This window comes from Ictalurus furcatus, chromosome 5 (genome assembly GCF_023375685.1).
Source record: "Ictalurus furcatus strain D&B chromosome 5, Billie_1.0, whole genome shotgun sequence".
Taxonomy (NCBI): Eukaryota; Metazoa; Chordata; class Actinopteri; order Siluriformes; family Ictaluridae; genus Ictalurus; species Ictalurus furcatus.
In genome coordinates, this window is record NC_071259.1 from 15,503,294 (window position 1) to 15,525,610 (window position 22,317).

General features: G+C 36.7%; 1 protein-coding gene across 2 annotated transcripts in view; it reads right to left on the reverse strand.

The window, feature by feature from the left end:
• Positions 1–3,379: 3,379 nt before the first annotated feature.
• The window catches only part of gcn1 (GCN1 activator of EIF2AK4), an 81,460-nt gene continuing 62,522 nt past the window's right edge, over positions 3,380–22,317 (reverse strand). For both annotated transcript variants that reach the window (XM_053624858.1, XM_053624859.1), the window contains 15 exons: positions 21,784–21,999; positions 21,413–21,577; positions 21,147–21,308; positions 20,721–20,813; positions 20,379–20,522; positions 19,749–20,018; positions 19,340–19,453; positions 19,028–19,258; positions 17,745–17,938; positions 17,406–17,520; positions 11,379–11,475; positions 10,522–10,670; positions 8,956–9,066; positions 5,258–5,479; positions 3,380–4,777 (listed from right to left, as the gene is read on the reverse strand). In XM_053624858.1, the coding sequence (XP_053480833.1) occupies positions 4,652–4,777; positions 5,258–5,479; positions 8,956–9,066; positions 10,522–10,670; positions 11,379–11,475; positions 17,406–17,520; positions 17,745–17,938; positions 19,028–19,258; positions 19,340–19,453; positions 19,749–20,018; positions 20,379–20,522; positions 20,721–20,813; positions 21,147–21,308; positions 21,413–21,577; positions 21,784–21,999 (2,409 nt within the window). In that variant the 3' untranslated portion in view covers positions 3,380–4,651. The remainder of the gene's footprint in view (positions 4,778–5,257; positions 5,480–8,955; positions 9,067–10,521; positions 10,671–11,378; positions 11,476–17,405; positions 17,521–17,744; positions 17,939–19,027; positions 19,259–19,339; positions 19,454–19,748; positions 20,019–20,378; positions 20,523–20,720; positions 20,814–21,146; positions 21,309–21,412; positions 21,578–21,783; positions 22,000–22,317) is intronic.

Genomic DNA, 22,317 nt, shown 5'->3' on the forward strand with positions numbered 1-22,317 from the left:
GTTCAGAAATTATATTTTCTAAAAAATGTAGTTTTTTCATTACATATTTTAGACCTGAATGCTACAAATTTTAGACATTGGTAGATTTTTTAAAATTTAAATGTGATCTTTTTTTTTTTTAATTTTACAACCAGTTACTTTTTAATATTTGATATTTAGACATAATCAAAATTAATATAGGCTACTGTACATGGAAAATCTGTATATGCATTTAAATCATTTATGCATGAAAGGGTTCAGCTGCAGGAAATTATCATTCATACAAATTTTATTATCCATGAGGCACTCATCCAACTTCTTTAAAAAAATCATCCAGTCAGAAAGGAATATATGACTACACATCAGCATCAACAATGAATTAACAAATAAGTGTTATGTAGACTTGAACATTGTTGTTCATGCTCTGTTGATAGTGATCTTGTGATTCCATGCGATTCACAGTTTGGGCGGGCGAGTCAGTGTCATACCAACTCCTGATCGCATTCTTTTCTGTCGGAAGAAATCATGTGGAAATCGTTGGTGCTCGTGTAGTCGCGGCTCGCATCATGTGAGACATATTACGAGCAGAGTCGAGCCCCTCACAAGCAGTTAACGACCTTCCTAACATTTCTTAACATGTCGAAAAAATTCGGGCGCTGTCGGCTTGAATGTGCGTGGTGTTTGCAGTTGAGCGCATAAACATATAACTAGACGCTGCATTGGCCACTGGATCGTATGTCAACGTCGCCGCCGTATTGGTCCGGGCAACAGGAATAAGTCTCAGCTTATATATAGCCCAAGTTATAACTATAAGTAATATTTATATGATAGCCTACTTTTTCTATATAGTTTATAATTATAACTAAATTGCCATTATCGAGATTTTCATCTATACTGCCGTTTTTCACCAAACCGTCTTTTATGACAAGCTCCTCGTTTCGGCTGAGCGACTGACATATTGTGAATCTTACTGTATCTTACTACTTCTTTATTATTAGCTATTACAAATTTATTATTATTATTATTATTATTATTATTAGCTATTACAAATTTATGATTACTGTTATTATTAGCTATTATTGTTATTATTACCAATCACAAATTTATTATTATTATTAGCTATTATTATTATTATTATTATTATTATTATTATTAGCTATTACACATTTATTATCATCATTATCGTCACATAAATGTTTTTACCACTGTAAATGTTTTACTGGATCCATAAAGGTTAAGCTTATAATTATTATCTTTGTAACTGTATGTTTTGGAGTATATCCGTATCCTTTTATTGCAATAAAATATAGAAAGCAGACTGACTGCCAGTGTTTGTTTTGTATTTGCTGATTTTGTTCCATTTTGGCACAATGATGGTCAATTATTACTTAAACATGCATTATTTAATTTTTTTTCAGAATTTAAAAATCAATGAGCTTTGTTAACAGAATTTTAACCTGGAGTACAAGAAAAGCTAAAAGATGGGATTGAAGAAAAATCTATTACCACAATGAAAAAATCTTTATGCACATTTCATGTATATTAAATTATATTACATTAGCGACGTCTCAGCATTTATTAACCAAGAAAAATAAGCTAAATCTATGCTTGACAAGCGTGAGTTTTCACAATTCCTTATGACAATGAATAATTTTCCAAGTCTAACTATCAAGCTTCTAAGTAACTGGAGACAGAACTGTTTTGTACTCAACGTAGATCATAAACCATTGAAATCGTTTGAGAAATGTAAGCGTTATTGTGCATTTTTATCCAGAAAAACCGTAGCTTCCCCGTTTACTTGTATTTGTTTAAAGGGCACTCTTGCCCAGATCAATATGGCAGTCACGTTGACTTTTTCGCAGCAACGGGCCAAATCGGCGTCTAGGTATGTCTATGGTTGAGCGAGCCGATTTGGCAATCTACCTGAAGTTGACCAATCAGGAGCTGAGGAAAATGACTGATGTATTTTATGTCGAACAATAAAACGTGAAAATATCTTGCACTTGTGTTAACCACAGATTGTATTTCAGTGATACCCACTCGTGATTTTTTTTAAAAAAGCTTTTACGTTTCTTGAAAAAGACGTTTGCTAACAAGTGGCTAAACAACAACTGTTGTCGGGGACATTAAACGTAATCACGCCTAACAGGAAAACCCATCTACTACAGCCTCGTTTTCATTAATAGACTTCATCCAAGTCGGATCAAACGTCATTACATCTTCAAAGAGTTTGAATCAGAGAAGTGATTAGAAAGAACTACTTTACGTTCCCAATATTTCCAAAAACGAAAGAACTTCACTTTAAAATAATGAACGATATTTATCCATCTAAGGATTTTTTTCGATCAAAGTTTGGTATTGAAGAAAACTCTTGTAAATTTTGTGGAACTGACATCGAATCCACTGAACACGTTTTCTTTGACTGTAACTACTCTATAAACTATTTTGGACTCAATTGCACAACAAAATGCGGTTTATATGAATATCAATGTGAGGCATTAATTCTAAGCAAGTCAGATTTGGTGTACTAAAGAAAGATTGCACACAACACTATCTGGCCAACAACATCCTTATAATTGCTAAGTTTTTTATCCACACGTGTAGATTCTTGAAAACCCCTCCATCCTTTGCTCATTTTGTGAATGAAGCTGAAATACTTGCTTTGTCCCTCGCCTTTTCTTAAACAAATTTCTTAAAGTCATTACATTAACGAATGCACTAAGTAACTTGAGAGCGCTGTAGTTCTCTTTTTGCCCCTTATGTAAACCTATCACTTTGTTTACATTACTGATTTATTTAGTTATCTTTTTTATTCATTATTATTTATATTTACTTTATTTTTTTTATTTATTGTCACTCATGTTGTATGATTATGTCTAATGTCTGCCTATTGTTAATGTTTGATTTGATAATTTGTTTGTTTTCATTTTAAGAAACAATCTACTACAGCCTTGCAGAAGCATGGAAGTTAATTTTGTAAACAAGTTAAAAAAGGCAAAAATAATTGGTTACAAAGAAGCATTTCTGGTTTTGGCAGAGCTCTACCGACCAAAGTGGAGTTTTGCTGAGGGTCATTTATCCATAAGTTGAGTTAGCCCCTTCTTCTTCGGTGATCAAGTTAATAAATCAACCCTTGCACAATTTTATATGGAAGAATAAAACTCACGTTATTAAGAAAACTGATATAGTTAAATCGTATGAAACAGGTGGATTAAATATAATAGATTTTGAATAGATGAATGGAATAATAAAATTGAAATGGCTACAAGGTTTCTTATGTAACATGGATAGTTTCTGGTTTACAGTCCCAGCATCTTTTTTTCAAAATGTTAAAATATTAATGAAAGGTTATTTATTATATGGGCAAATCACTCCAACTCTACCTTTTTTTTTAATACCTTGGACCCACTTTAAGTTTAAAAGTGAGAAATGTTCTAATATATTAGGCAAATTCTTAATCATTTTTTTGCCCAGTTCGGTCTGAAAAAGTAGATCTCTCTGTTTATAGGCAAACTCTTAAATATATTAGAACCTCTTATTTTAATCCAAAATAAAAGAGACTCACTTTAAAATATTGACTGCTATCTATCCTTCAAATGAGTTCCTTAGTGCTAAGTTTATCATTGAAAGTGCACTATGTAGATTCTGTAATTCCTCTACCGAGAATACAGAGTACATTTTTTTTCTCATGTAAATTCTCTTGTGCCTTTTGAGATAGAGTGCAAATTTGCTTAACTGAGAAAAAGGTATTGAAGCTGGTCTTTTATAGATATTAAGTATGGGATCTATAAAGAAGGCGGCCATAAAAGGTTTAAATATACTGTAAATAACTATCTTATTGGCTAAGCATTTTATCCACAAATGCAGATTTAAAAAAAAAAAGTTGATTGTAATTTGAATGCCATCATGTTGTTACATTGGTTTTCTTTAATTTAAAAAAATCGAATATAGCCTTGCTGTAGCAAACTATTCCAACTCAAACTTTCCAACTTATAGATTTATCAGTTTATAGTATTTTCCAACTGTTTTGTAAATACAGATTGAAAGAGTTGTTGAAAGCTTAGTGGTAGTGACATTTAAGTCATGCCACCGTGGTGTAGTTCGTTTATAGCCTAACTTCAGCTTTTTACTTCTGACAATAGTATTAAGGCTTCTAAATGCATCAAAGTTGTGTTCATTTGTGAAGATTATCTTTGTACATTGTGAAGATGTACAAAATGTGTAAGAATAATAAATAGCTTAATTTGTAAAAACAAATACTACTACTAATGTTTTATTTGTGGTTTTTCTCTTCTTTTATTTATATAACCTATATCAAAGGATATACCACTGATTAAAAAAATCAGTGTCTCATCCTTTAGGTTGCCCCACTCTCAACTTGCACACTCAGTGAATGACATTACCATACTGAAAATACAGGATAAAATTAATACTGTTGCTTATCCAATAAAAATCTAAACTGGGCATCAGAAATACATTAACATTTGGCTAGAACTGGCTTAAATGAGAAACAAATTTTTTGCTTTGTAACTGCAACAGGTTGAATTTTTAGAAGAGTCAGAAATTATTTTTAAGGGTGTTTTCTCTTTTCATAATTGTCAGTGAAGCTATCATATCCTCTATTAAATCAGAATGGACTGATGGACTATCTTGGAGAGCTGATTTGGGCAGATCAAGTGAGGATTGTATCATCGATTTCTTCATTGGAGTCAGGCAGACCTGAGATCTTCTTCAGCGATCGACGGTAACACTCGGACAACAGCTCATTACTGGCAGTGTCTAAGATGGCACTGATATTCTGAAATAAACATGCATAGATATGTTACAAGGATACATTTTTATTGATGCAAAGCATAAACAATATTTTGTCTTAATGAAAACTATTAATTAAATTACTGTTAGAATTCATGGCCATGAACTACAGCTTCAAATGCATACCAGTGTACTAAATGGTATGTACACCAATGGGATGCATACTATTTAGCAAATATAACAGTAGCTAGCTAGTTAAAAACCCTAATTTCAGCAGGTGAAAAGGTTGTCAAAAAGCTGTCACAGCTAAATTTATTTTCATGTTAGTGTAAGTGATTTCAGAATATTTTGTAGCCTTGAAAAGACTGAAATACTTATGTGATACCTAGATTGTCATTTGAAAATCTCATCAGTTTAAGCATATTTTTTGCATTTGTGAAATTTGCATACAAGGTGTCCTTGTTAAAAAATATGCATTAAAATGAGTGGATTAAAACCCCACTATAGTCGTGTTTATAGAATGTACCTGCATGACAGTATCTCCTTGGCGGAGTCGTAGCAAGTTGACAATTGTGTGTTCGCTCTGAGCGCGAACACTGGTGTTCTTGTCCTTGGTGTTGTCCAGCAGGGCTTTGATGATTGGTTTAATCAGACTGGGCTCCAGCACTGGGGTGTCCGCTTCCTTCCACACCCACCACAGCACTCGCTCTGTCACCAGACGGATATCACTCGACTGATTCTGCAGACTCTGGAGGACAAAATATTGCAGAGATCTCATATTTATAGCTTTCTGTGTTTATAACGTTTTCAACAATCTGAAAATATCTGATTGTAAGTACTTTTTATCCCATTCTTCTCTTCATGGCTAATTTTGCTCTCTTGGACTCTTAAATAGCTATGGCATCATTGACAGATTCACCGAAACTGTACAGTTGAAGACAGGAAAAAGGCCAGGTGATTTTTTTCCCCTAATCTTCAGCTGTCCAGTTTGCGTGCGCCTGTGCCCATGATAGCCTCAGATTCCTGTTCTTGGCTGACAGGAGTGGAACCCGAAGTGTTTTTCTGTTGTCGTAGCCCATCCACAGCAAAGTTTGATGCTTTGTGCATGCTGAAATGCTTTTCTGCTCACCATCGTTGTAAAGAGTGATTATATGAGTTACTATATCCTTCATGGCAGCTCAAACAAATCTGGGCATTTTCCTCTAACCTATCAACAAGGCATTTCCACCTACAGAACTGTCTCTCACTCAGTGTTTTTTTTTTTTTTTGCACCATTCTATGTAAACTCTAGAGACTGCTGTGTGTGAAATTTTTGCTTGCAAGCTGCTTTGGATAAAAGCATCTGCTATATGAAAAAATTCAATTAAATTCACAGGAGATCAGCAATATCTGAAATACTGAAACCAGCCCATCTGGTACCAATATCCATGCCATGATCAAAGTCACAAAGATCACACTTTTTCTTCATTCTGATGTTTGATATAAACATTAACTGAGCTCTTGTCCTGTATCCGCAGGATTTTTTTTTGCGTTGCACTGCTGCCACATGATTTATTGATTAGATAACTGCATGAATGTGCAGGTGTACAAGTGTTCCTAATAAAGTGGATAGTGAGTGAGTGCGTGCGTGTACCGATCAGCCATAAAATTAAAACCGTTGACAGCTGAAGTGAATAACATTGACTGTCTAATGTATCCCACCCAGGTGCCACTGGAACGAGATAGTGTTACGTGCCCCGTTATTGTGGGAAGATTGTGTGGTGTTTTTTCTTTCGCTTTCTCTCCTCTTCCTTTTCTTTTCTATTGGTCACTGCTCTGCCTCTCTATCTCTGCTGCTTATTAGGGTCGATGAGGCTGTCCATCATCCATGACATTGACGGAAACAGCCAATGACATCCAGCCAATAACCTGGATGTTGATCCTGTTGCTAGATTGCTATTCTCTTTCGTTTACTCTGTGGGTGGCTTGTTTTCATTTTCATGTGTTTATTTGTTGATTAGTAACTTTTGTAAAATGTATTGGCTTTGGCCATTTGTTTTGTTTCTACTGGCTTGTTTTGTTTCTTTTCCTGATATTTCCCTTCGTGTGTGGAGTTGGTGGACGTTTTGCCTGTAGTTTGTGCTACATCAGACCAGGGACGTACGTCACGTGACTTACATATTACATGTAGATTCTGATAATGCTAAACACAATAGGTAAGGAGCGGGTACCACCCCATGCAATTTTGGTTTGGTAGCGAGAGTAGTGGTAGTCAGGGCGTGTTGCACGCTGAAGATGTTTGGTTATTTTCTTTCAGTTCCAGTTAGATTACGGAGGGGAGGAGGGAAATAGTTAGCATGTTTTAGTTTTGTTACTTTCATTGATTTAGCACCACTCATGTTCCTTTTCCCTGTGTTCCATTTAGTTGGAGTTACTACCTTGTAAATATCGCATGCATATTTATTTTCCCTTTGTATTTCTTCTTTGAACTAAATAAATTGTAATACTTTTCCAGCATTTATTTAACGTCCTTGTGTCAGTTCACTGGCAGCGGGTTTTCAGAGTGATAATATTCAAACCTGGAAAGTTGTCTTTCAATTTTATGTCTACGTCTCCCTCATAACGCTTTAGGCCAACTTAGGGGACATAACATATCAAGAGAACAGTCAGTTCTCATAGTTGATGTGTTGAAAGCAGGAAAAATGGGCAAACGTAAGGATCTGAGCGACACTGACAAGGGCCAAATTGTGATGGCTAGACAACAGGTCAGAGCATCTCCAAAACTTCAGGTCTTGTTTGGTGTTCCCAGTATGCAGTGGTTAGTACCTATCAAAAGTGGTCCAATGAAGGACAACCGGTGAACCGGTGACAGGGTCATGGGCTCACTAAGGGCTAAGGCTCACTGATGTGCGTGAGGAGCGAAGGCTAGCCCATCTCGTCCAATCCCACACAGAGGTCTACTGTAGCACAAATTACTGAAAAAGTTCATACTGGCTATGATAGAAAGGTGTCAGAACACAGTGCACCGCAGCTTGTTGCGTATGCGGCTGCGTAGCCGCAGACTGGTCGGCGTGCCCATACTGACCCCTGTGTTAATATATTATATAAACTGCAAGGCCCTATAATGGCTGTAGTTCATTATAATGGCCAGTTTAATCATGCAGGATTGCACACTTAACTTCCTCTTTACAGTGGAGATGATGTAAAGGTGATGTAAATCACAGCAACTCAATAATAAAAAAAAAAACTAAAGCATTGTCACTCCGTGATTGGCAGTATTTGGATTTAAACACTAAACTGAAGTTCTTCGATGCAAGAGCCACTCATACTACTGAATACAGATGAGTAAAAACACTTTCACTGACTATTCACTTGGTTTATAATTAAATCATGCAAGGTTTGTTTTTTACCCCCAGTACATTACAAAACAAATTTATGCCCATGTTATCTTTTAGTTAGTCCTACAGTGAAACATGGAACCCACATTATTTTTCAGCTGTTCTTCATTGTGTAAATAAGTAAATTCCGGCTTGGTTTATGCTACAGCGCCTCTCTACAGGACACATTCACATTACATGCAAGTATGAATACTTTCACCCTGTTTGACCATAAATGTCCTGACGTGCACACAGATGTATTATGTGCCTTAAATTGTCCTTGATGCCGCACAACACACAAGTGAAATGCATTTTTTTTGTATAACAGCATGGACTGTAGGGTTATTTCGCTTATACCACAGAGATTTTTCAGATTACAATGGAAACATTTAAATGGAAAGATTACAATTTTTACTTTATTAATGAATGACATGTTGTGCATTTTAACTTAATACATTTTAATTTAATTTTAGATTTAATGTATGTTGTGGAACATATGAGAGACAAGTTAGTTGTTTTCACTTACTTTATAGTCTCGATAAGCAGCCATTCCCTCACCAACCTCTCTCTTTTCTTTCTCCCTCAAAAAATGCTGCTTGTCATTTTACCGAGAAACCAAACAGCATAAACTCCTCTGTTCTGAGGACTTTCCTGTGCTGATAAACTATGCAAAATTCTGTGATCTAGATTTTTTTATTTTAAAGAAGCACTTGACACTAGTCACACTGCTCAGAATCACATTACATTAATCAACAAACTGCGTATAATACCAGGATAGGTATTATCAATAATGAATATTGCTAAAATTAACTGCTGACCATTTTCAGATCACTGTTGTTTTATTACCAATGCAGACTTTAGCACTAACCTTGACTAACTGAGTGATAATACGAGGTGAGACAGCATCTTCTCCAGCTGATCTGAGCTGGTGTCTCATGAGGTATCCCATTGCCCTGATGCCACTGCAAGCTATTGGAATCTACAGTACCACCCCACACAAGGGAAGAAAAAGGGGCAGAGAACAGAAAGGAAGAACATAAAAATGTGCCACATGTGTCAGTGAACATTATACTGTCAAATACAGTAGAGTCCAGAAGTCAGACTAGCATTATTTTCAAACTTATTTCATTAGTTATGAGAAACTAATACTATTCATGTAAAAATAATTTACTCAAGGCAGTAGCAAGGATAAAAATGAATACCAAACATTAAAATATAACAATTAACATATAACGTACTGTATAACATAAAGGCAGAAAAACGCATCTGTTAGTTATTGAATCAAATGTACTCCATTGTTATTTTAATTAAACAATGCAAGTGGTGTGTGAAAATTAAAGTTTTTTTATATATATTTCAGGCAAGGTAATTTCAAATGGCAAATAATGTATTACTGAATAATAATAATAATAATAATAATAATAATAATAATAATAATAATAAAATGTGGTATCAGTTTTCAGTAAACAATATAAATAAAATCACCAGTGGATGTTCCTACTGTTCCTACCTACTGTATTATTGTCAAGATAGATATTCTTTTCAGCATCATACATTTGCATAATTTCTATACAGTTGTGCTCATAAATTTACATACCCCTTGCAGAATCTGCAAAATGTTTTTTTTTTTTTTAAATGAGGGATCATAATTTAATTTACTACTGCCGTGAATAAGCTATTTCACATAACATGTGTTTACATATTGTCCACAAGACACAATAATAACTGAATTTACACAAATTAACCAGTTCAAAGTTTACATACCCTTGATTCTTAATAATGTGTGTTGTTACCTGGATGATCAACGACTGTTTTTATGTTTTGTGAAAGTTGTTCATGAGTCCCTTGTTTGTCCTGAGCATTTTGAACCCTTTCCAACAGTGGCTACATAATGGTGAGATAAATCTTTTCACACTTCGGACAATTGAGGGACTCAAACACAACTACTGTACTGCAAAAGGTGCAAGCATTCACTGATGCTCAAGAAGGCAACACAGGATGATCTTTATAAATTGTTATTTTGTTTCAAGATCTTTTTTTTTCTTCTTACATTTCATACTGCCCTTCAGAAGTTACAAAATATTACATGCTTCCCAGAAGACAAAATAACAATTTACAAAGATCATACTGTTAAAAGTTTACATTCCCCTGGCTCTTAATGTATCATGTTGCCTTCTTGAGCATCAGTGAATGTTTGCACTTTTTAAAATACAGTAGTAGTGTATGTAAACATATTTTACATACACAACTGTTGCGTTTTACAACTGTTATATAAACTGTTTTCCTAAATAAAAAACAAAATGCAACCATTTTTATGATCCCCCTTATTTTTTAATTATTAACATTTTTCAGATTCTGCAAGGGGTATGTAGATTTAAGAGCATGGCTAAATAATACGCCATGCAGAAGGGAATTTTTAGCAGGACGACATTACTCTGTCTGCAGTGGTGTTGGATAAAACAACATCCATTACGGTGGAGCTGTACTCTGGAGCACACAGCTGTTTGGGTGCAGACTTCACAGCTATAGCAAGAGCCATGCTCCGGCCATGGCGCACCATCCAGTCCACTCCTGACACATCCGCTATGGAAGATTTCACATCAATCAATACAAATGTCTAACATAAAGATAACAGTAAAGTGATGCTCAAACTTAGCTTAATTTTGCATTAACTGCAACATTCATTCTGACATACTCAACAAATGACCTGACATATTCTGTCAAATTACCTTCCTTCCTGCAAATCTAATCTGTATGTTTAATCCTGCTGATGGTCAGCAAAGGTAAATCAAGGCCATGTGACTTAACACAATATAAACTTTCCTGAATGCACCTGGTTACGAACAATGGGGCTCGAAGGAATTCCAGGGGGTGTGGGTAAAATGGAAAGTATGAAAAAATATATTTTTTGACCATTTCAGAACCGCCAACCTTTATACATTTTGCATAGGAGCTTCCCATTTTAAAAACAGGAATTATATGGCCAAAAAAAGCAAAAGGGTTGGGGTTTTTAGGGATTTTTTAGTTTTGTTTTAGGTTTTAGTCTAGTTTTTCTCAAAAAAAAAAAAAAAAAAAAAAAAACCTGGGAAGTGGGGCTCATGCAGAAAATGTTTGAATACATCTGTGATATTGGAACGAAAAAGTTACTGACTGCAGTGTTTTGTAAAATTATTTCTGAACACATCGCTAACACAAAAACTATTCACAAGTACACAGGTGCAAACAGGATGTAATTACTATACAACTACTCAGGTTGCATTATACAGGAACATTTTGTGTGTCTGTGGTTACCAAGGACATGCTGTTGTAGAACAGTCCTCAGCTCTTCTTCAGACAGGAAGGCACATAACATACCAACACACCCAGCAGAGGCCATTCGTGTGGCATCCTACACACACACACACAAACACATGCATACAAAAGCATTTAACGTTGAAACTAAAGTAACGTCCAACCACATCCTGAGTGGTTTGCCACCACAAAAAGAATGCAATAAATATTAAACACAATTTTCTCTCTTCATATACGTGAATATGTCCCTGTATACCAAGGGAAGAAATGTGCTTGCAAAGCATTTAGTACCATAATAAGAAGACAAGTTCCTTTAGTACCATCATTAGGCACAGGACACCACTTTGCAAGTAAGATGTAAATTACATTAAGAAAGAATGCTGTTTATTTGAAGATCAGGTTAAATTTTTGACACTGAGTTCACCGTTTTCACTTTGAGTGTATTTTTTCTCTCATTGTATATTTATGTTCGTTTCTTGGAAAGTTAATACTTTTGGCACAAATTTAATTCCATAATAGGACAGCGTTTCAAAGTACAGATGGATAATGACACAAAATACACCACAAAAAGTAACCCAAAGCAAAGAAACGGGATGTTCTTATATGGCCAAATCAGTCACCTGACCTCAACCCAACTGAGCGTGCTTTTCACTTACTGAAGGCAAAAAGACAGACAAACAAGCAGTAACTGAAGGTAGCTACAGTTGATGCCTGTCAAGCATCTCAAGGGAGGAAACAGCATTTTGTAATGTCCACGTAATGTAATGTTCCAGATTTCAGGCAGTCATTGACTGCAAAGGATTTGCATCCAAGTATCAAAAACAATGCTTACAGGTGCATTTAAAAAAATACAATATCGTGGAAAAGTTCATTTTCCCCCGTAATTTAATTAAACAAGTGGAACTTTAATATATTCTAGATTCATTACACATGAAGTGAAATATTTCAAGCCTTTTTTGTTTTCATTTTGATGATGTTTTCATTTTGATAGAAGCACTTGTGCTCCTAATTACAAAAATTTAGGAGCACAGTTGAAGTTTATTTTTTAGAAATGGTAATGTTAATGTGCCACAATATAACACACAAGTAGGCATGAGAAAACTTGAGCTTGTCAATTATGACAGAATTTAGGAACATAGTGTGAGCCATGACTCATTAATTTACCTTCTGATAAACTAAATTTAATATTTTCAGTTAATTTTACAGACTGTATGCAAAAAAACAACAACCATGAACCTGTTCCACCTTGTAAACTAAAATACAATAAACCTCAATGTTCAGTGTTTGAAGTCTGCTCCTCTTAAATATATTTAAAGCTACACTATTAGACATTTTCCACCGTCATGGTTCTGGCCTGGAGCCAGTTCTCGAACCGCTCTGCGGTATTGTGTATCCGTATCTGAATAATCTCATAGGATGTGACTGGGTGAGTTCATTTACCCGTCAGATGCCCAGCGCTTTAGTTTAATGGTGTCCGTTAGGGATGCACCGATCTGGATTTTTACAGCCAATACTGATCCAGATAATCTTTTTTTGTTTAAGCTTTAATCAGGAGGTCTATCATAAACAGTTAAATGTAAGCTCCCTGCTCATGGTCACTGTTAATTGAATTAAAATAATAGCAATGAGATACTGTTGGTTAATTGATAAACAAACATAAAATATTTATTTTTAAATCCTAAAGAGTCCTAATTAAAAGTAGACTAACACAAGCATGATCCATATTAGGAAAAAGGCTAATAGCCTTCTAAGGAAATAGCGAACTAAGATTAATGTCAAACTGACATTAAGTGCAACCCATAGTAATTAAACATGATTTCATTTCTCATTTTATTTATATTTTATGAAGTTATTATAATATCTATTTTTTTATTAAATGATTTATTCATAACTAAGCACATTTTATGTCTTTACATTATTATTAATTTACCGCTGTGTCTACACAATCATGTCACAGTCGCAGGTTTTTGCGTGATCAATAAAAGATGGCGGTTGTGAGATCGGGAAGTTGAGAGAAGCAGATAATGTACAGTGTTACTCTTGTCATCATAAAGGCTCCTTTGCAGTATTTACACACTTGTTCGGTTGACTGAGGTGATGAAAAGCAGTGTGAAAGTAACTGTTGCGCGGTGTAGATGCATTTTGGAGTTTTACTTTTTATTCCGATTGTATTATACAACTCCGAACAGGTCCCCTTCACTGGTGCAAATAAATATTTATTCACAGTCACACAAAGTACTTTTCAGTCACAAATGCGAGTGAAATAGTCGCACTGTAGAACCCTGTATTTTGAAAAGTTTATATTAAATATTACCAGTTTGATGTTCAATGATAAAGTAGAAATGCCTTTGTTTGTGGTGAGAGAATGTGAGCCTAAGAGGAGGTTTTTTAGAATTCAGTCAATTAATTCTGTTAATATGAATTAACAACATTCAATAAGTTAAGATATCTTACTTTAATCTTCAGAATTTAATTAATGTGTTAATGCTAATTTGAGTAATGTGTTTTCTGTTTATGAGACCAGTTACTGTGAAACAACTTGTTGAAATGCATCTCTAGTTTAAACAATATTTTTCATGCTTGTTCAATGAAACAAACAATTATTGCACATGCACCTGTGGAACAGTCCTTAAGACACTAACAGTTTACATTCGGTAGGCAATTAAGGTCACAGTTACAATAACTTAGGACACTAAAGAGACCTCTCTACTGACTCTGAAAAACACCAGAAGAAAGATGCCTAGGGTGCCTGCTTACATGCGTGAACATGCCATAGACCTGCTGTAGGGAGGCATGAGCACTGCAGACGTGGCCAGAGAAATAAACTGCATTGTCTGTAATGTAAGATGCCTAAGACCGTGCTAAAGGGAGACAGAAAGGACAGCTGATTGTTGTTGCAGTGGAAAATTACATGTAACCTTTTGTCCCCTCCAGACGTGATCAAGAACTTGCAAATGCCTTGTTGGAAGAGTGGGGTAACATCTTACAGCAAGAACTGACAAATCTGGGGCAGTCCATGAGGATGAGATGCACTGTAGTACTTAAAGCAGCTGGTGGACACCAGATACTGACTGTTACTTTTGACATTGACCCCCCTTTGTTCAAGGACTCATTATTCCATTTCTGTTCAACAAATGTCTGTGAAACTTGTTCAGTTTAACTTCCAGGTGTTGAACGCTTTTATGTTAATACAAATACAAAAAAAAGCAGTTGAATGTGAGAGGACGTTTCTTTTTTGCTGAGTTAAGTTGGTGATGGACTGTTCTTGCTAACAGCCTAATCATGTCTTACACAGACATTTTCTTGTCCCAATAAATTGCCTCTTTCAAAGTCCAAGGCTCACTGGACCTGCACATTTTTAACATGCTACTGAACATGGTAGGACTTTTTAATTGCTTAAATGTATCATGCACTACACCTGTCTGGAAGACACATGTTTCTCCACTCATTTATTCAGGCTTTCCCTTTAATTTGTCACCTATCTGCAGGTGTATATATATGCTTTTCATTGGTTTTGCTTTTATGCGTGTCTTTAAAAAACAGAAATTTACTTGAAAGTAATCAATTAAAATAATCAATAATCCTTCCAACTCATCATCTGCTGTGACCTACTTATGTTCATCACTTAATAACAGTAATTTCTACTGTTTAATACTTGAGTACATTTAAAAGTAGCACCTTTTTGACTTTCACTTGAGTTTTGGCTAGATACTTCCACTTTTAACTGAGTAAGATTTTGACACATTATATATACTTTCACGCAAGTATAATTTATCTGTACTTTTTCTACCCCTGGTTTTATTCCGACCTGCATGCTAAAGCTAACATTGTGGTTTGGTCTGTACAGTTTTGCTACAAGTCAATCTTTATTAACATTTATCACCACACTGAGTAGCAGTTTGCAGAATGAGGCTACAGCAAATGGACCTTTTTCTAAACAAAATAATTCATGCAGTTACCACACCTAATTTTAGATTTAGATTGAAATGTACACACAGAGGTTTGTGAACTATTGTGCTGAAAAAGTGCTTTAAGTTTAGAATTTTCACCATATTACCAGTACAAGCAAACTATTATTCTGGATATTATTATTGTGTCAACATTTTTTCAGTAAATATATTTCCAATAAGTTTATTCACATGAAATTTTCACCAGACATCAGTATTAACTCAAGAAATCCGGAAATATAAAGAATTCACAACATTAAAGTCCATAAATAAAGTTATGTGTAATAAAGTGGAATGACACAGGAAAAAAGTATTGAACATGCTAACAAAAAGCAGCTCTCCAAAGCAAGGAAATGCAAGGAACCAGCTGAAATCATTAAGTACTTAGAAAGTAATTATACCCCCTATCTGTGCAAATTAATATAAGCTGGGTTAGTAAATTGATGGTCTATAAAAATGCTTTTTTTGCTACACGGTGTCACACAAGAAACATCTCATGAAGGGTAAAACCAAAGAGCTCTCCCAAGACCTTCGTAACCTTATTGTTGCAAAACATATTGATGGACTCGGATACAGATGGATTTCAAAACTTCTGAATCCTCCAGTAAGCACCATTGGGCCATTATCCGGAAGTGGAAGCAACATCACTGTCATCAACCGGCCATGCATAGGAGCTCCTCGCAAGATTTTTGACCAGGGAGTCAGAAGAATCGTCAGATGAGTAACCCAAGAGCCAAGGATCACTCAGAAAGAGCTCCAGAAACACTTGTTACCATCGTCACAGAGAAAACAATAGGCAATGCACTCCACTGCTGACACTCACCCCGCAAGACTCCATTACTAAAGAAAAGGCATGTCGAAGCTTGTTTAAAGTTTCCTACAACTTATTTGAACAAGCCTGTGAAATACTGGGAGAGTGTAGTCTGGTCAGACGAGAGCAAAATTGAACTTTTTGGCTGTCATACACCAAAACATCACCCTTAAAACACTATACTAACAGTGAAGTTTGGAGGTGGAAGCATAATGGTGTGGGGCTGTTTATCATCGCATGGTAGTGGCAGACTTCATATAATTGAAGGAACGATGAATGGAGCCCTTTACTGGAAGATTCTTGAGAAGAATCTGCTGCCATCCACCAGGATGATGAAGATGAGACATGGGTGGACCTTCCAGCAGGACAACGATGAAAAGCATACAACAAAGGAAACTCTCAATTGGTTTCAAAGAAAAAAAGTCAAGGTGTTAGAATGGCCCAGTCAATCACCTGACTTGGATCCAATTGAACAAGCTTTAAAGACAATATTTTTAGAAGAATGGGCCAAAATGATAATGAGCCTTTATTGATCACATATACATATGCACAGTGAAATTCTTTTCTTCGCATACTCCAGCATGTCAGCAAGCTGGGGTCAACCATGATACAGTGCCCCTGGAGCAGAGAGGGTTAAGGGACTTGTTCAAGGGCCCAACAGTAGCAACTTGGCAGTGCTAGGGCTTGAACCCCCAACTTTCCGATCAGTAACCCAGAGCCTTAACCGACAAGCCACCACTGCCCCCACAAATCCACCATACTGCGGCCGATTAACTTCTTCATACAGGACGCATCTTGAAGCTGTCATTACAAACAAAGGCTTCTCCACTAAGTATTAAATAAATTTCAGTTAACCTGTTCAATACTTTTTTCCTGTCATTCCTCTTAATTACACATAACTTCATTTTTGGACTTTAATGTTGTGAATTCTTTATATTTCCGGATTTCTTGAGTTAATACTGATGTCTGGTAAAAATTTCATGTGAATAGCCTCATAGGAAATATATTTACTGAAAAAAGTTGACGTCTTCAATACTTATTTCCCCCAGTGTAATTAAGGGAAAACATTGCCAGATGATAGTTTTTAGTATGATGTATTTGTGTGCTGCTTGAGAATACATCATAAAGTTCTTATGCATGCAGTTGTGGCTACTTGTAACAAAAGTAGATTGTTTATTCACCTGAATATGTTTCTTGTTAGCAAAGTCATCTAAATGGAGTAAAATCAGTGATGATACCCAGACTAAAGACTACAGCAGGTTATCATACCTCATCATGTCCCAGCATGCCTAGCAATGTGGTAGTAATACTCTTCTTGATGGCAGGGTCAACTTTAGCTCCAGCACCTTGAATGACAAACCTCAGGGCTTGCAGCATGGTCTCCCTGCATCACATGACAGAACATTAGGAAGGGAACAGTTTCTAACACACTTTCTACATGAAACTAGGACTGCCTGCCAATCCAAAAAAATGCAGCTTTATTAGCATTTTTAATTACTAAGCTAAACTTCCTCATCTTAACAGTGGAATTTGATAATTTGCTATAGTGATACCTATATATTGGTAAAACTCCTTGCTAAGCAGAGTTAAGAGTAGACTGCAGTGCACCTGACGCCTGAGTCCTCAGCATTGCGAATGGCTGAGAGCTGCTCTGTAAATAGTGGGTCCACTTTTGTATGTATGGAAACAAGCTGTCCCAGAGCCTCGGCTGCCTTGAGCCTCACAGGTCTGCTTGTGTCCTGTAGGGCCTTCAGGAATGTGGTCTGGAGCTGTGGAAGGAACGGCTTCAGTGCTATTCCCACCTAGAGAGAGCAACATATGAGGAAAATATTATTATGCTTTGTTTTTCTGAATAAGACATACAAACTGAAGTTTGTATAACTAATCCATTTTTTAAATCCTTATGTTCTGTTTGCAAGTGCATGTTTAAGTCAAAATTCTACAGCCTCTGTAAACATTCTTCTTGTGTTTGTATGATAAAATCTCAGGAAGTTATAACACAAATGCAGAGTGAAATTTTTAAAATCTCAAAGCTTGGCTTTCTCTCCATTTTACAGGGGTTTCATAACCAATCGTAATAATTTTTGCCATGTAAAGCTTCCACAAATGACAATGTTATGGAAATGATAAGCTACATGTCTGCATACAATAGGGCAGGATGCAAAAGATATATTAGGAAATGGAGAGGCAACACCTTATGTATCCTTCATAGCAAAGGACAAGTAAACCCAGCCTGACACTGTACAATGAGAGAAATCTTGCCATCTGACTGTTGATCACACTGCACAATGCAATGTCAATGGGATGGTGAAAACTGCAACACAAAATTGGTAAAACTGTACAATACCTCATCATAGAGGTGCTCAAAGTGTGCCACTATCGATTTTTAAATGCCAGTGATACCACTATTCAATTCAAATAATTTCATTTATATAGTGATTTGAACAATAGACACTGACACAAATCACCTAATTCTTTTTGGGCAGCTTTATATGGTAAAATTTAAAAAGAAAATAATAGACATATAAAGAATGTTGCCACTGTACAATTAGTGCCACTTCGATCACCTGTATGTTTTTGTGATTTTTTTCCCTCTCTAAGTTACAGCACACTTTGCCATTGGATTCAAACTTGTGAAACAAGCTGGTCACTTTCAGTGCAGCCTACAGCACATTAGTATGGTTACCAAGTAACCATACCAAGTTGATGATAGCAAAGTCACAGGCTGACTTTAATGGACTCTGCTAACTTTCTTCTGTTATGTATTTCGGGTCATGCAGTGCTCACCGTTTGCAACATCTGACTAAATTTACTGTTAGGAAATTTCATGTTAGAAATTCCTCAATGGAATACAGGTGCATGGAACTGCAACATAAAAACAAAGTAATAACCTTGCGAAGCAGAAGGGTCAAGGTCTCAAGTAGAGCTGTCTTCACAGTCCAGGCGAAACGATCTCCGAGTATACGGATGAGCGGCCCAGTGATATTGATTACAGAAGGTCGCAGAGCCTCAGCGGAAGTCAACTTGATGACAGCACCTAACGCACGTGCTGCTTCCTCCTTTTGTTCTGGGGTTCCTGTCAGCACTCCCTCCCTCAGAACAGGCAGAATACATGTCACTCCCTGTGACAGGAAAGAAAAACAGTGAGACTCCAAAAGTGGAAACTTAAAACATGATTCAAAATATAAGTATATTGTCTGTACCTTTTTGGGCAGACAGAAGCCAGGCAGATGTTCACCCCTGACTTCAGCTGCTGCTGAACGTATATCTCTGTGCAAGTCATCGATCAGAGCCAGCTGACTCCCAGCATCCAACTTCTGCATAAAACAAATAAATGTGTGTGTGTGTGTGTGTGTGCACATGTGTACATCAGGTAGATATCTTTGATTTATTCTAACCACCTTTAAGAATGTCGTGTGGTCAGTACTTCTGCTTCAAACTAATGTTCATCTTGGAAACAATTTTCAAGCTACAGCCTTTGAAATATTATGAATAACAAAATGCTCTAATTTTCATTTGCCTGTCCTCGGGAAACTTCTGAGCATGGACATAGCAACTGGTTATTATAAAAAGACATGAGGAAGGAACCCCTGGCTATATATTTTTTCGCACCTTGGTAATAGAATTGATGGTGTCCCAGCTCTGATGAAGCACCTCAGGGTTGGGGTCATTAAGCAGGCGCACAAGGCCGGAAAGCAGTGTGCGTGTATGAGTGCTGTAGTCAAGCCGTGTTCGGGAGAAGTATGCATTTAAGATGGTAACAGAAGCCTCCCTGAGTCCAGCATCTGCACCACGTGTCGCCTCCAGCAGGTCCTCGATGATGATCCGCTGACCCACTTCGTCTTCAACGGACAAAATCACAGTCTGGCAGCTGCTTAACTCCTGCACAGGAGTGAATGCAGCAATAATTCGGCCTTATTACAAAGTTATGTACATGTTATTCAGCTTTATGAAATCCAGATGTAATTGTTATGAACAAAATATCGGTAAGAATACTGGGTGATGATTTTCAATTCCACTCAACATTTCTTACATGTTAGACTAGAAACTGTCATTCAGCAGGTTAGTTTTTACCTTGATGTAGTAATAAATACCATCTTTATTAACACATTAAACTACAGGAATATTTTACTTCTGTTTTTGATAATATTACAAAAAAGCAACAATAACTGATTTTGCTACATAACAGTGAAAATATTCTTGTGTTTCAATTGGTTTTAGTGTAATTGGTAGTGAGGGTACCTGAGGCCCCTCCTCAGTGCCCAGCTTCTCTTTGAGGGATGAGAGCAAAGCAGGCAGAATCACGCCCAGGTGACGTGTCAGAGCATCACCCGTCACAGCAGACAGGAAGGCCAATACACGTGTATTCACTGGAGGAGCAGTGAGCTACAAAGAAGAAAAGAGTTAGCCAAGACAACAAAAACTGAATTAAGGAGATAATGCTAAGCAGGCATGATAAAGCACATTATTATTTTTTGTTACTGTTACCAGAGAAGTCAATCTGGCTTTATGACAGATGGTGCTAAGGAATGATTAATCAAGAAACAATATATATGAAGGAATATTCTGGGAGAGAGAGACAACCTTGGGCACTAGGTAAGGCAGCACTGATCGACTCTTCACAGCCATAACTTGCTTCAGTCCATCCAGAGCAAACTCAGCAGTTTCCTCATCTTCCTGCAAACCAAACAACAGTATTTAATAACTCTTATCAAGGTAGAGTGTCTTTCTTATGCAGGATGAAATTCTAAGTAAGTGCTGAACAATATGAGGAAAAAACCAGAAACTAGAAAATCTAGTTACAAGTGTCTAGTTACAAATTTGCATTTCCCATCCACTAGCTAGCTCTCCCCTATCACATGGCAACTACTGACCAGGGACGGTCAAGACTAGCATGTGCTTCTGCCAAGATACATGAAGACAGCCACTTCGTCTTTTTCAAAATGCTGCTCATGCTATATCACAGGACAACTGAGCACTCTCACATAAATGAGCAAGTGATTGGCTCACCAGTTGTTTAAGCAGTGCCGGTAGGATGTCCTCCAATGCTTGGTGGCCAATAGTGGCGTGTAGCTGTTCAAAGGTTTTAGCTGCAGCCTCACGCACCTCCTCAAGTGGGTCACACAGAGCTTTACGCACTGTAGGCACTAGGGACTCAGAGAACACCAGCACCTGTTGAACACACAAAGACACAGATGAAATACAGCTAAGCAACGCAGTTCAAAATAAACAAGATAAAATCTTAAAAATCAGAAGGGCAGTGTTAAGCAACATACAGCATCTTTGCTGGTGGATTTCATAATTTCGCTGAGACCGATGCACACACCCTGCCTCTCATCGCTCTTCTCAGAGCGCAGACCCTCCTCCAGGATGGGGATGATTTCCGGAAGGATCTTCTCCCCCAGCTTCCTCACCAAATCCCCCAGAGTACGAGCTGCAATCTGGCCAAGGACAAAGTGCATCTTTGAAGTACTAGGACAAGCAAGTAATTTATAGTTTTATTTATGTGGGCATTTATGTACTATAGCACTTTCATTAAAATACTGATATTTGTAAAATGAACTAAATATAATTTTACATTTTTGAGCCAAAAACTACAAGTACCATCATTGTATACTATTACAAATATATAATCTTGTGTGTGTACCGTTCTCTTGTCAGGGAAGGTAGAGGCCAGAAAGCCCAGCAGTAGGGTGAAAAGTGTAGGCAGGATTTCTCGAAGTGTACGCGGAGTGTTGGACACCACAATCTTCCAGACGTGCAGGGAGGCCTGTCTTACCACAAGCTGTGTGTCTGAGCGGCCCATATAGAGGCCAGAGAGCACACGGTTCCTTCGGTCCACCCCAAGTGCACCAATAATAGCCTGAGGTGCACAACAAACATTTTACTAAATACTTACTACATGGATGTGCAAAATACTCGATTGTGAATGGCCAATCAAGGAAATATTTCTAAATAACTGAAAACAACATTGTAACACTGGTGATGGCAGTTATCTGATAAATATAGTTATCTTCTAGACGTGTGTAATCATTGACAAGATAGGAAATGTTTATTTAGCATTTTTTGAAAGGAGTTTCCCGGATCAGTGCTTCGTAGTAGTCAACAAGGTGTTTCTTTAAGCTTTCAGATATGGGAAAGTCGTCATAAAGGAAGGTGTTGCGGTTTTTCAGTAATACAA